The 15340-nt window shown below is 37.7% G+C and overlaps 1 protein-coding gene across 7 annotated transcripts in view; it reads right to left on the minus strand.

The window, feature by feature from the left end:
* Positions 1-2617: 2617 nt before the first annotated feature.
* Positions 2618-15340, minus strand: part of anxa11.L (annexin A11 L homeolog) — a 77862-nt gene continuing 65139 nt past the window's right edge. For 5 of the 7 annotated variants that reach the window (XM_018240296.2, XM_018240295.2, XM_018240291.1 and 2 more), the window contains 5 exons: positions 13740-13833; positions 12090-12185; positions 7820-7878; positions 4543-4665; positions 2618-3518 (listed from right to left, as the gene is read on the minus strand). In XM_018240296.2, coding sequence (XP_018095785.1) covers positions 3432-3518; positions 4543-4665; positions 7820-7878; positions 12090-12185; positions 13740-13833 — 459 coding nt within the window. In that variant the 3' untranslated portion in view covers positions 2618-3431. Of the gene's footprint in view, positions 3519-4542; positions 4666-7819; positions 7879-10464; positions 10597-12089; positions 12186-13739; positions 13834-15340 lie in introns of those variants that run through there. The other 2 variants (NM_001097710.1, XR_005962401.1) reach the window with 2 other exon arrangements.

The raw sequence follows: 15340 nt of genomic DNA on the forward strand, positions 1-15340 counted from the left end.
AAAACTGTCGCCGCTCTTAGATTGTTAATGGGAGGGTCCTCAAACTTGGCACAGTCGGTCACAGGGGGACTGGGATTCAAATTTTAAAAGTGGGTGGAGCCAAAAACAGCCAATCAGGTTTTTGATTGATTTTAATGGTACAATTTGATCTGCTTCAATTTTCACAGTTTTAAACCAGATTCTACCAACTTTGTGTACTCTCTATGCATCAGGGGCGACTGGCCCCAACACCTCTTGCGTTTCAAAGCCAACATCTTGTGGTTTCTTCAGAAACAACACCATCTAGTTCTCTTTGTTTTTTGCTTTTATTCACGATAACTACATATCTTTGGAGAAGGTTTATAATGTCCACATGCTTCAGACTTAGCTGGTGCCAGGGAAGACTGCAGTATGGACATAATGTATTGTTCACCTCCCCAACCAATGAATGAGGGGTAAAAGGAATGGCTCTACAGTGAATAGAACTGTGAGACTACAGATTGCATTGGACTTGACCTCCTAGAGAATTTGACATTCAGGGCCCACTCTCACTGCATTTACATACAGACAGTCATACATATTACAGGTGTAACATAAGACTAAGGTGGAAATTAAAAAGTTGGAATTATTCTCGGCTGGGGCCCACCAGAAAATCCTCTGGTACCCTGCCAGGCCAGCCTGACTCTAGTACAGCTTTTTAAAGGATATATACAGCTTTCTAAAGGGAAAGTTCATCTTTAACATTTAATATGTTGTAGAGTGACCTATTCCAACCAACATTTTAAATTGCCTTCATTAATTATTCTGTGTTATTGTTTTCAAATTATAAGAATTTCTATTTCCATCCTACATGTGAAAAAGATATCTAGTTGTTAGGGTCACTAACCCTGGCAACCAATAATTAAGGACAACTGAGTTGTTGTTCTTCTCCCAAAAATAAACCAATAGAAAAATTATCAAAATCCAAAAGCAAAAGAGGTTAAGCAGGTAGCACTACTGGCTTGCAGTGTTGGGATCCTGAGTTCAGTTCCAGTCAGAGTCCTGCAAAGAATTTGTATGTTCTCCCTGTCTCTGCATGGGTTTCCTCAGGGTACTCCAGGTTCCGTTTACTCTCTGAAAACATATAGGCAGGTTAATGGGCTCTTAATAAAATTGGCCCTGTTCTTTGTGAGTGTGATAGACTGTGATCTCCACTGGGGCAGGGACTGATGTGAATGATGTGTAATATCTGTAAAGCGCTGCGGAAATGTACCAGCACTATATAAATACCAGGAAATAAATTATTTGTCACCTTGATTAAATCAAGAGTGTAAATGCCCTTATGATTTTTTCAAGAATCATTCTAGGGTTAAATTGGCTTTGAATTCTAGAGTAAATGGTGAGACAGAATTATCTCATGATGTTGTTCCAATTAGTTTTAAAAGGAGGTACTCTCATTTTTATGTGAAAACATCATTGAGAAAATAAAGATAAATAGAATAAAAAAATTCGATCTACGAGAGGAATTTTTTTTTTGCGTCAAAAGCAAATACTATTTGCATCTCAACATTTGAGTAATCTGCCCTTTACAATACCACTGTAAATATCACATCAGATTTTTTTCTTCAGATATGGATCCATTTGAGATTTGTGATATTTTGAGTACTGTATATACTCGAGTATAAGCCGAGTTTTTCAGCATCCAAAATGTGCTGAAAAAGTCTACCTCGGCTTATTCTCGAGTCAGTGGGCAGTAGCTGAGATTGCAGTCACTTTTAATCATTGCTATACCAACAGTTCGCTTGGGGAGAGACTGCAATATCACACAGTGCCCTCTGTTGGTTATATGAAAGAATAACAGTGACTGCAATATCACACAGCGCCATCTGTTGGATATATGAAAGAATAACAGTGACTGCAATATCACACAGCACCCTCTGTAGGTTATATGAAAGAATAACAGTGCGCCCTTTGTTGGTTATATGAAAGAATAACAGTGACTGCAATATCACACAGCGCCATCTGTTGGTTATATGAAAGAATAACAGTGCGCACTCTGTTGGTTATATGAAGGATTAACAGTGATGGCAATATCACACAGCGCCCTCTGTTGGTTATACGAAAGATTAACAGTGATGGCAATATCACACAGCACCCTCTGCACATGGTAGTGGGACAGTGGGACAATGCACACAGTAATCCATTTGGCAATTCTCTGTCACCATCAACTTTGCAAAGAAGTCCGGTTGATCGCTGGGGGGGTCCCTTTGGCGGAATGTGCGCTGCTGGGAGACAGGACTGTAGTTGTGTCTAGGCTTATACTCGAGTCAATAAGTTTTCCCAGTTTTCGTAGGTAAAATTAGGTACCTTGGCTTATACTCAGATCGGTAAAATGTTACGGCCACAAATGGGTTTACAGAAACAACACCTATAGGATACATTAAAATGGATTTGTTTTAATTTATTTATAAACTGTCCATATTATGTGCAGTGCTGTAGAAAAAGTGATATATACGGAACATATAGGGATATATATATCTATATATATATCTATATCTATATATATACAAAGCAGTATCCCAATCTGTGACTTAGTCCACCGTGGACAAATCGGAAGTCTGGACTTTTTTGTTTAATACTTTATCCCAACAAGTTTGTGTAAAATAAATGGTGTATTTATTAAGCATAGTTGTTATCATTACACTGATCAACGGCATGCATTGGCTCACAAAAATAATCCATAAAACAAATTCAGCAAAAGCTGTTGGCATAAAAATTGGTGTAAACTAATATGTAGATAGCAGAAGCCTCAAACATGGCTTTTAAAGATGGCTTTATTTGAAGACAAAAATGTATAAAAATATACATTTATGCACTCTTTTTCAAGCTTCAACTTCATAACAAACTGCTCTCCCTCTGGGTCCAAATCCACCTATTTTATGTCCCTGATCTGCCCATTCCCTGCCCTGTGAAGTCATTGCCCCACCCCCACGATATCACTGCTCACCTCCCCCCAATGCTGGCTGATATCTTTATTGGTAATACTTAGCAACCCCTACCTGTTACGCAAATTTGTGTGAATTTGCATGGTTTATTTTTTTGACACAGCTTTAAAAACTTGCCCCACAGACACAGATTAGATGAAAGTGGACCATCCTAGAAGCAACTCATATATACTGAATAAGAATTGGCTCAGAAAATGAATTTAAATCTGTGAAATTAACCTATTTATAATTGTACATGTATGTTACACATGCATTATAAAGCTAGTTTCTAAACTCCTAGGCAAACAGCATTGTATCCACTTTGCCTAGACTCTGGACTAGCTACAGTGATATTGCATAGATTACAGTATAGCCAGGGTGGAGTTGAATGCCCATGAATAACTAAATGGTAACTGCAAATACACCCTCTGACATTTCCAAAGTAAAACAAAAAAGGACAAGGATTTTTTCACAATATAGAAGAAAGAATTAACAAATATTTAGTCGTTCCCCCCACAGAGTTTTAGCAGAATCTTCCTGTAGTCTCCAGATGTGTCTCCCTGTGAGAAGATAAAACTATAAATACATTCGGTCAAAAAAGATCCCCTCCGCATTGATGACATAGAAGACAGAAAACTCAGAGTTATGGAATGAGATGATTGATTTAGCGTCTGTTACAGACAAACATTTACTAAAACATATAGCTTCATTATTTAATAAATTAACATTTCAGATTTCTCAAGTTCAAATAAACAGATGCTGTAGTATATAGCTTTAGAACAACAGAAACACAACCTAATGTTTTTACATGCTCACAATGATTTTTTCCATGATAATTTTAATGTATCCTTTTGCTTCTTTCTAACCATGCCACAGTACTGTCTTTAAACTGGGTACAAGTGAGTCTAATTTTAATATGAATTGCTGAAGTTAAACCCCACTTTCAGGGACCTCAACCAAAGTAGTTACAGACAAACATTTACTAAAACATATAGCTTCATTATTTAATAAAATAAAATTTCAGATTTCTCAAGTTCAAATAAACAGATGCTGTGTGGTATGTAGCTTTAGAACAACAGAAACACAACCTAATGTTTTTACATGCTCACTGATTTTTTCCATGATAATTTTAATGTATCCTTTTGCTTCCTTCTAACCATGCCACAGCACTGTCTTTAAACTGGGTACAAGTGACTAATTTTAATATGAATTGCTGAAGTTAAAACCCACTTTCAGGGACCTCAGCCGAAGTAGTTACAGACAAACATTTACTAAAAGATATAGCTTCATTATTTAATAAAATAACATTTCAAATTTCTCAAGTTCAAATAAACAGATGCTGTGGTATGTAGATTTAGAACAACAGAAACACAACCTAATGTTTTTACTTGCTCACAATGATTTTTTCCATGATAATTTTAATGTATCCTTTTGCTTCTTTCTAAACATGCCACAGTACTGTTTTTAAACTGGGTACAAGTAAGTCTAATTTTAATATGAATTGCTGAAGTTAAAACCCACTTTCTGGGACCTCAATCGAAGTATAAAACTCAGTTGCCACATACATAATTCTGTATATTGATCCTATCTTGTGCCTTACCGTGATATCTGTGTAAAGGGATTTGCCATACATCCTTTTATATTCCGTACGGATATCAAGCAAGTCTACCTCACTACGGGAAACCATGATACGGATAAGAGTCTTGTCCTTTGTGCCAGCACCCTGAAGGAATAAAGCAGATATAATTAATAGAATAGAAAAATAAAATCTAAACATTAGGATATTAAAATGCCTTGTGTTGTTGGTCTAAGACTTTATTTGGACAGTTATAAATGATAAATGAGCCCAACACATTCTAGAAGAGGTTTGGCCCCACTGCCAAATGTTCCTTACCATTAAATGTGAAATTAAAAATAAATATTTAGTATTCTATAGACAGAAGTAACTTAAAGGAGAACTAAACCCCCGTACCAAAAAAGTCCGCCATAACTGCCTGGCATTGCCTCCCCCCCTCTCCCTATACACACCAGCAGCTGTGGTTTTAAAGAAAGTGAGTTTAGCCATGGTTTCAAAAATCAAAATTCAATCTTTGATAAATAAACCTCCACGTGTAAAAACCACAAAAAACTCTAATACAAAACTTTGGCAAGTAAAAGCAGTCAAGGTTAGAAGTCAATTGGAGTTTTGCTAATCCTGTTGGACTATTTTTTAACCATTCAGATTTTAGATGTTTGTGGAGATTTTTTTCGCTAGTAATTGTCTGAAAAACTCAAATTTTTAGAGCTTTGGGGGCGTGTCCTGATGGTGAGAGCAAGAAGCCTTTCTGTTGAGCTCCGGTGCACCAGCCCAATAATACTCACTTAAACACCCGCTCAATGGGGAAAACACACAAAACCTTACCTCCCGGATCAACCCCTAAACCTTTTGGGGTGAAAAAGACCAAGGACGTTGAAAAATTCTTTGAAAATCAGCCCGACCACACAGAGGCCCTGGGGGTATCAAAGTTTCTAGAACTGCACCTGGGCTAGAATGGTCGCGGACTACCTCCCACTATACACTCCAACTAAAGTTTTCTCTGGGCATTAAGGAACTATGGGATCGCTGAATATGCCAGCTTCTACTTCCGCCTGAAATCAACAAAGCTAGCTGCTCCCTTACGTTTATTATAGTTCATGTTATAGCTATTTCAAGTTTTATTGAGTTTTTTTCTTCTTTTTTTTAAATCCCATGGTTTGTTTATAAATATGTCCTGGTGATCACCTTTACTTTTGAGCACTGCACTCCCACTCCCAGTAGACTAAGACCACTGGGATACAAGGCCAAGTGGATAATCTGGCTTCCCTTTGCCATAGTGCCTTACTCAAGCTAGATCTAAATACTGGTGCACTGGAGTACTATCAACCCAACCCACTGCACCAGACACACCACCCCCTCTTATACGCACCTATTACAACCATACCCGCCCACAGGGGACTGTTCCATCTACCCTCCGTAGGCGGAAGTGTATATTCTCCCACTGGACTCAAGGAGGGCTCTCCCTACCCTGGCACTCTCTCCCTCTTTACCCTCTCTATACTTTCTGATCTTTTAAACTCTTCTTTTACTTTCTCTCCTCCCCTTTCCCCTTCTTCTCCTCTCATTCTCCTACCCCCAATACTCCTTTACCCCGTACTCTCTCATTTCCCTCTCTTCCTTACGACCTACATCATGCAATCTTGTCTTAACACAAGAACACTGAATTTTAGGCTGTACCCCTCTCAAAATATTGAGCCTTAATGTGAATGGCCTCAATACCCCACACAAGAAAATTCTTATCTCCTCAGAAATGACACATCACAAAGCTGTGGCCTCTCTACAGGAAACCCATTTTAAAGCTAACAACACACCCAAGTGGTCTAATAAATACTATCCAGAGATGTCTTCAAAATACAATATCACAAAGAATGCCTAGGCCCTCTGCTCCCACATATAGTTAAGGCCTTCAACGCATTACAACAGGGCTCACAATTTACACACCACTCACTTGAGGCACATGTCTCTATATTACTGAAACCAAACAAAAACTCTGAGGAACCAGGCAGTTTTAGGAAAATATCTCTCATCAACTTGGACATAAAAATACTAGCCAAAGTCATTGCAACTAGGCTACAAAACACCTAGGACAATTGATAGATGTGGATCAGGTGGGAAGAGAAGCCAGGAAGAGAAGTCAGTGACAACACAAATAAAATGATTAATATTCTCCTCTGTTCGCTTGTCTTGCGAAATTCAGGCAGGGGACACGCATTTGTGCCTGGATAAATTCACGCTACAATAGACCTGTAGCACAGGTGAGAATCAATGGCACCCTATCAGCTTACATCCAAATAAAAATGGCACTGAACAAGTATGCCCCCTTTCCCCCTCACTTTTCATACTGGCCCTAGAACCCTTTTTAGCTCAGATTCGAGTCTCCAGATGTTACGGTGGACATGGAGAATATTTCAGATCATGTCTTAGAGAGGCGCTACTTAATGTAGCCAAACTCCATATTCCACTTAAGTGGAAATCAGTCACTCCTCCTTCACCCAAGGAATGGTTGCTCAAGGTCATTGAAATCTGCGAGATTTGAGAAACTATTTTACCTACACAGTCAGGCAGAGAAAAGACTTTAGGGATACCTGGCTTAGGTGGTTTCTCTTTAAGGAAACAGACAAATATAAACTTAATATAGGCACTAAGCTAATAAACCAAGTTGGCGACCCTGTTATGACTGACTAACTTCAGCTTTCATAAGAAGTCCAGGGTAACATAGAGTAACCAATTACTATAGCTTGTCTAGACCTCCCACACTTATCATATGGGTTTGAATTTGCATAGCACAAATGTTATGTGGTTCAATTATGTACCTGATATTATATTTGTACATACTACATTCTCATTTTGTCAGTGATGGTGTGTACTTTCCCCTGCCCCCCCCCCAGTTCAATAAAAGCTATGATGCAAAACATCTTTTAGAGATATTCATGCCGTACGCGGTTTTAGAGAAATAGTTTGGTTGTGGTTTCAAAATTTTTTAAAACCACTAAAATTTTAACCTTCAATAAATGGGCTTCCAACTATACTGCATGCAGGTTACTAAGGCAGACACAAATGTATATGGAATTAAAGTTAAATAAAGCTAGAAATAGTGGCCCACATCCCTCAATAGACTGCTGACAAGCAACACAATCTGTTCAAGATACATTTTGTCAGTAAAATATTCAAACTTTGATACTGGCCTAGTGACCTATAGCAACCAGTAAACTTTCAACCTTTACAATAACATAATCTTTATTTAACAGTGTTTAATTCATACTGTAATGATATAAGGTGTGGCATTCCCTATTCAATTTACCTTCATTGATTTGTAGAGGCGCTCGGCGAAGAAGGCAGGTGTATTTTTTAGACACTTTACTGAAAAAAACAAGGTAAAACACATAAGCAACACAATTGCTTTGTGATAAGAAGAAAATGTTCATCTTGTAAATGACCATAAATGGAGGTAAAATACAGAGGGTATGGAATTCTATTACAACTTGCCTAGTTGTACTCATATGTATCTTCTAAATATAGGTTAAAGGTTAGTACTGAATCATTCTGGTAAAAAATGAATATTCTTGTAACAACACAAAAAACCAACGGCGTAACACAGACATTTTTTTTTAACAAGTGGGATCAGGATTTAAATTGCAATATGAATATTTAGTATCTACACTGGTGGTGCTCGCTTATGACTGAAGGTTCATCAACAATACAAATTATGTGTCAAAAATACGGTGCTTATAAAAAAAGTATTAATAGAGCACTGAATCAGTGTAAATTTAATTTTGTTTTTTTTACAGAAATAGACTCTTTCCTGTCAAAATGAAAACAGATCTTATTTTATCCTGTCACATTTTTTGCAGAGACAAACTAGGCTAACACAAGTAATTCTAATCACTGGGGACAAGCAGCAACAAGTCGGATGCCTTTGCATAATAACCCTTTTTCTTGCACAGGCAACATGCTGATTAATATATCCAATAAAATAAAAAAACCCTGCATCAGCAAAAGACTGGTGCTTACTGAGCCCTTACACAGAGTCTATTAAAAACAAGCAGATATTAGCTATTAATCTATTATATAAGTTATTGAATCGTACCTAGGGCAGATTTTAACAGAAAGAAATTGTTGTTTATATTAAAGTTAAATAAAACATTTTCCAAAATAAATCTGGACCAGACTTTGCACCAAAAAATTAAATACATATGGCACAATTCAAGTGTATTGGGCTCTTGCTTTATGCAGTCTTTCTAGGTTGTATATTCTCAATGTGCTTGTGTAGTCAGCAGCTATTCTAGGTCTGGAGCAACCCGAGGTGGTTCCTACGACACCCCCCCCCTGCGATTACCTTTCCTGTGCTGGAGGGGGTCTGGGGGCGCATCACTAGTGCAAAGAGCACAATTGCACTGTCTTGCTCTAGAAAAGCAGAACTTCTGGTTTAAAAAACAGAAATTCTGCTCTTAAAAGTTACCAGGAGCAGCTTTTGCCATCCCTGGTAATTTGGTGCTGCAGCTTGAGGTGCGTTTCTCTACTCGCCTGATAGTGGGAGCACCACTGTGTGTGGGTTTCCTCCACATACCCTGGTTTCCTCCCTCATTCTGACTGACCATATAGTTTGTGAATGTGGTAGGGATCTTAGATTTATAAGCTATACTGGGGCAGGGACTGATATAATTGGTATAAAATTTTTGTACACCACATATGGAATATAATAAAGAATATAACCATTTTTTTACTACTGATTACAATTCAACAATGTAACCACTAGAATTCTCAATAACTTTCTTATTAAAGTAGAATTAAGCCCCCATATATTATAAAACACAAGATGTAAATTTTCCATGTTTAAAACAGATATGAAAAGTTTTTAGGTACTGTATGTGCATACCCACTTTTAACAATACGGGGCACATTTACTAAGGGTCGAAGTAAATTCGAAGTGAATTTTCGAATTCAAACACTTCGAATCTCTAAGTAATTTTTGGGTACTTCAACCATCGAATAGGCCAAATTCGACTTCGACTCGAATTGAAAAAACTTTGAATATTCGACCATTCGAAAATCGAAGTATTGTCTCTTTAAAAAACGTAAACTTCGACACTTCGCCACCTTAAACCTGCCGAATTGCTATGTTAGCCTATGGGGACCGCCTAGAACCCATAGCCAACAAGTTTTTAGAAGTCAAAGTTTTTTTTGGAAAATTGTTCGTTTGTTCGATTATATTGTTCGAATTGTTCAATTCTAAGGATTTAATTGATCGATCGAACGATTTTACTTCGATCGCATATGGTCATATTCGATCAACAAAAACTTCGACTTTGAATATCGTACTACTGCAATTCGATGGTCGAATTTCGAAGTTTTTTCACTTCGAAATTCGACCCTTAGTAAATGTGCCCCTACATGTAGCACAATAAGAAATTCTATTAGTAAATCATAATATTGTTTGGCATACATGTTAAATGGAAAAAAAATGTCTTGAAATATGCCAATAGGTGTTGTAGAATAAATATTTCTGATTAGCAGGTTATAAAGACAGAAACACTGCACTCTGATCACTACACATGTGGTAATTAGGAAGTGAAGCATATACAGCTTGGAAAATACTTTAAAAACAGACTTTCCTTCCATAATAAACTGCACAGAAGAAAAAGGTAGGCAGAACATATCCACAAAAAATGCAAGAAAAACACAGTTACACACTAGTTCAATATAAGATTATGAAATGGAGCTTGGGTGGAGATTTTGGGGATTACCAGACATCTGAGAGCTTTCAAAAACCAGGCCAAGAGAAAAACAATGAGTATTAGTGTTAAAAACAGTCAATATAAAATTATTTGCAAATTAAATGAATGCAGCAACAAATCAGACACAGGCTTGTGGAGCATAAAATGTATTATTCATTTTATTTAGATGTAGTACAAGTGAGTAACTTTGCCCTAGTCACAAGGTGCTTACACTGAATAATGCTGAACCCAGTCTAGTCACTTATCCAATTAAGCATTCCTCATCTTGATCCTCACACATGCAATTTCCCTTATCACAGGTATACAAATCGACACCATTTTCATAAATGTGGTCACTCGTAACCTGTGAAGAAGTCACTTAGAACATATTTATAGTTTAATTACACAGCATGCAGATAGGCCTACTACAATAAATGATGCTTTTAATATAGTAAAAACTAACTATTAAGGCACAGATGTTGTTCTATTTGTACACTTATGTAAACCAAAATAATGATCTTTTTTATGCAAGGAAAGATAACTGCAGACATTCTATGCAAATAGGGTAGAGTCAAGTTGCTGGCCAGTGTGCCAGGGCTGGTGACTCACTGCTTGTGTGCTAAAATAAGGGAAAAAAAATTTAAGCACACAGGTTTAGATTTAGGGTAAGGCCAGGCGAGGAGATTCGGGGAGATTTTGTCGCCTGGCGACTTATGGCCACGTCTTTTGCGCGACTATCTCCCTGAACTGCCTCAGCGTCTTTTCCCCATAGGCTACAGCGCAAAATTGCCTGCGCTAATGCACACGCAGCGATGCGTTTTCAATAGTTGCCAAAAGTTGCCTGAGGCTACAGCGCAAAATCGCCTGCGCTAATGCACACGCGGCGATGCGTTTTCAATAGTCGACTATTAAAAACGCATTGCTGCGTGTGCATTAGCGCAGGCGATTTTGCGCTGTAGCCTATGGGGAAAAGATGCTGAGGCAGTTCAGGGAGATAGTCGCGCAAAAGACGTGGCGATAAGTCGCCAGACGACAAAATCTCCCCGAATCTCCTCGTCTGGCCTTACCCTTATAGTACTCTCCTCAAAGACAATGGGGCAAATTCACTAAGATTCGTAGTTGCTCCAGGCGTAACTTCGCCGCACTTCGCCACACTTCGCCAGGCGTAGTTTCGCCAGCGCTCCGCAAATTCACTAAAATCCGAAGTTGCGCACAGGGGTAGCGTAAGGTTGCGAAGTTGCGCCAGCGTTGATTCGCTAAGCGAAGCAAATAAAAAAAATTTTTTTGCCCTACACATGTGCCCACTGTATAGTTAAGTTGCCATGAGTTAGGAAATGTAGGGGGGAAGGAGGGGAGCCCCAAAAAATTTTTCGATCTTTTTCAGCCTATCACCCATAATATAGAAAAAACGCCAGCGTTTTTTGGGACTTAGAAAAAATTTGAAGCAATCCCTATCTACTTTATTGCGCTTCGCCTGGTCTGAGGTGGCGAAGGAAGTCTAGCTTAAAAGGTAGCGTTCAGTACACTGCGCGCGTTAGTGAATTTGCGTAGTTACGTCCGTAGCGAAAATTCGCCAGGCGTAAGGGTGCGAAGTAACACTAGCGAATTTACGCCAGCGTTCGTTAGTGAATTTGCGAAGTAACGAAAATGCCCAACGCTAGCGAATTGACGCTAGCGTTAGGCGCTTCGGCGCTTAGTGAATTTGCCCCGATATGTTATTTTAACACAAATCTCTGAGCCTAGATTAGCTGATAAGATAAAAAAAATACGGAGAAAATCTACCAACTACCATCAGAAGTGCAAAGTGTGCCCCTGTTAAGAAAATAATGGCATGAATTGTGTGTGACAGTAACTCACCAACTGCCAACATTCCACTTTCAAGGTTCCCAGACATCTCACGACAGATACTTTTCTCAATGTCCCGATTGCACATACGCTGGTATTCTGAAAATACTGAGGAGAAAAATAGCAGATGTAGAAATCACACATTTTAACATGCACAAAACTACATTTTGATGTGTTGATCTCTAAGTTCACGTGTAATAAAAATCAATGATCCTTCTACTATAAAGGTGCCGATACATGGACTGCTAAAAGCTGGACTGAGTCAGCAGCTTATTGGACAGTGTATGGGGCCCTCTGATGGACCTACCCAACTGATATCTGGCCTAAACTCTTTCACTTGGCTCCTTAATGCGCCACTCCTGCCAATGGCCAGCATTTGCCATCGTGATCCAATCATTTGCCCTTCAGCTCAAGATCATCCATGTTAAGGTGGGCATACTAGGGAAAGAAACCCATTAGTCTAGAGACCTTGCCACTAGCGGATATTGTGGGGACAGATTTATCAAAATGTGAGTTAGGAGCTTAATAAATAAAATCTCACCCACGTTCTATTCCTTCCTATGGAATTTTTAGAATTGCATCTATAAATGGTTGAAAGTTAGAACTGACCACTTTATAAATATGGTTTTAATAATCCCATAGGAATGAGTAGAATGTGGTTTACTTTTCATTTATTAAAGGGCACCCGTCACCCAAAAAAATAATTCCAAACCCTATTTTATCATGTTAGTCAAGCAACATGAACTTTAACTACACTGTAAAAATGATTTGAATCTTGTTTCCTTCCACCTGGGAATTAATAATTATAGCAAGCAGAGACATTTTGTGGAGACTGTTATTGAGACATCATCTCAAAATCTTGTTTGTGCACCAGATCGGGGTGACCTGATGTCTATCCCCATGCACCGGTTACACAATTAAATGGTTAAGAGAACAAGGGGAATGTGGGGAGTGCAGTTACATCTAGTAAGTGCTGAATGGAAAGTGAAAGTAATTACCTACCCCACCTCTATGCCTCAGGCATAGAGTAGGGGCAGACAATATTTGACAGCTGAGATTTTAAATGAGTTTACAACAGTTATGAATGCTTAAAAATATATATATATATATATTTTATTATACAGCTTTTTATGTCGGAGTGACAGGTCCACTTTAAGCTATAAACTCACATTTTGATAAATCTGCCCCTAAGTGTATCACCAGCTCTGATGAAGGAAGGTTTATACCTTTGATCTACTAATTTGGCTGATTATACTCTTTTGTACCAGATAAATAAGTAAAATGTCATTAATTACTTTTGTGTGCAAGCACCTTTTTGGTCTTTTGCTTATAATATACAGTCTTTAGGCAAGGAAGTAAAAGTATAACACTCTATCATATAGGTATGGGTCCTATTATCCAGAATGCTCGGGACCTGGGGTTCTCCTGATAAAAGATCTTTCTGTAATTTAGATCTCCATATTTTGTCTATTAAAAATTTAAACATTAAATAAACCCAATAGGATTGTTTTGTCTCCAGTAAAGGTTCATTATATCTTATTAAGCCACAAGTACAAGGTACTGTTTTATTATTACAGAGAGAAAGGAAATGTTTCCGGATAAAGCATCCCATACCTGTACTATAAAATTCATGAAATACTACAGATATATTTTCAAAATTACCTGCATTAAGGTGTGCCCTGCTGCGGGCACACAGAATGGCATTAAATTTGGATTCGTCAGTCCCCAGACGATTCTCTCCAGCAGCATACAAGTCCTGCACATAATAACATGTGTCAGGGGAAAAAATGTCTGGCTAGTGATTACTCTATTTTCCTAGTGTACATAAATCAAATTAGATTATTTCAGAGAATACTGTTATATATTCCATAGGGCTGCATAATCATAATCACTCAAACCTATCAGCAAAAAAAAAAAAAACATACAGTATATATGCGCGATACAGGTTTATGTGTGTGTGTGTGTATATATATATATATATATATATATATGGGATTTTAATATAAACAAGGGAAAGTTGTGCTCACCACTATTTTTTAAAACCATTAGGCAGGGGTGCAATGAGGCTGTGACCACAAAATACATATAGACAAATACAAGAGTCCTCTGCACTCAACCCATTATCAATATATTTAAGACAGAGACATTTTGTGCATACTAATACTGAAAAATGCCTTACCCTTTAAACAAAACAGGGATTGTTTGTCCATATATTGCAATATATTGAAGCTGGCCAACTACGTCAAAGTCATCCCATATCTGGCCAGTTCTATGCTAAATTTTATCTGATTCATTAAGAATTCTATTGCTTCATTATACATTTTACAAAGGGACTAAGTTTTACCTGCAACTTACTATCTACTTTCAAAGTAAAACTCCCAAACTTGGCTGCCCTTTTATTAGACACCAGTGGGATCACCTGACTATAGCTGGAAATATATTGCAATACATGGACAAACAATCCCTGTTTTGTTTAAAGGGTAAGGCATTTTTCAGTAGCAGTATGCACAAAATGTCTCTGTCTTAAATATATTGATAATGGGTTGAGTGCAGAGGACTCCTGTATTTGTCTATATATATATATATATATCTATATATATATAACAAACAAGGGACAGTTGTGCTCACCACTAATTTTTAAAATCATTAGGCGGGGGTGCAATGAGGGTGTGACCACAAAATACATATGGAAAAATACAAGATTCCTCTGCACTCAACCCATTATCAATATATTTAAGACAGAGACATTTTGTGCATACTGCTACTGAAAAATGCCTTACCCAACAGGGATTGTTTGTCCATATATTGTTTGTCCAATATATGGACAAACAATCCCTGTTGGGTAAGGCATTTTTCAGTAGCAGTATGCACAAAATGTCTCTGCCTTAAATATATTGATAATGGGTTGAGTGCAGAGGAATCTTGTATTTTTCCATATATATAAGGACTTGATATGTGTTGTATATTACTGAGCACAAGGCAAAGGTGCTGTCCATTTATACACATAAACATATGTGTGTGTATGTAAAAAGTGATATTCTAAGAGAATTTGCAATTGGTTTTCTTTTATTTGTAGCTTTTGAGTTATTTAGCTTTTTATTCAGCAGCTCTCCAGTTTGCAATTTCAGCAATCTGGTTGCTAGAATCCAAGTAATCCTAGCAACCATGCACTGATTTAAATGAGGGAGAACAGGAAAGGGCCTGAATACAAAGAGAAGTAATAAAAAGTAGCTGTAACTATATATTTGTAGCCTTACAGAACA

The sequence above is a fragment of the Xenopus laevis genome, chromosome 7L (assembly GCF_017654675.1).
Source record: "Xenopus laevis strain J_2021 chromosome 7L, Xenopus_laevis_v10.1, whole genome shotgun sequence".
Lineage (NCBI taxonomy): Eukaryota > Metazoa > Chordata > Amphibia > Anura > Pipidae > Xenopus > Xenopus laevis.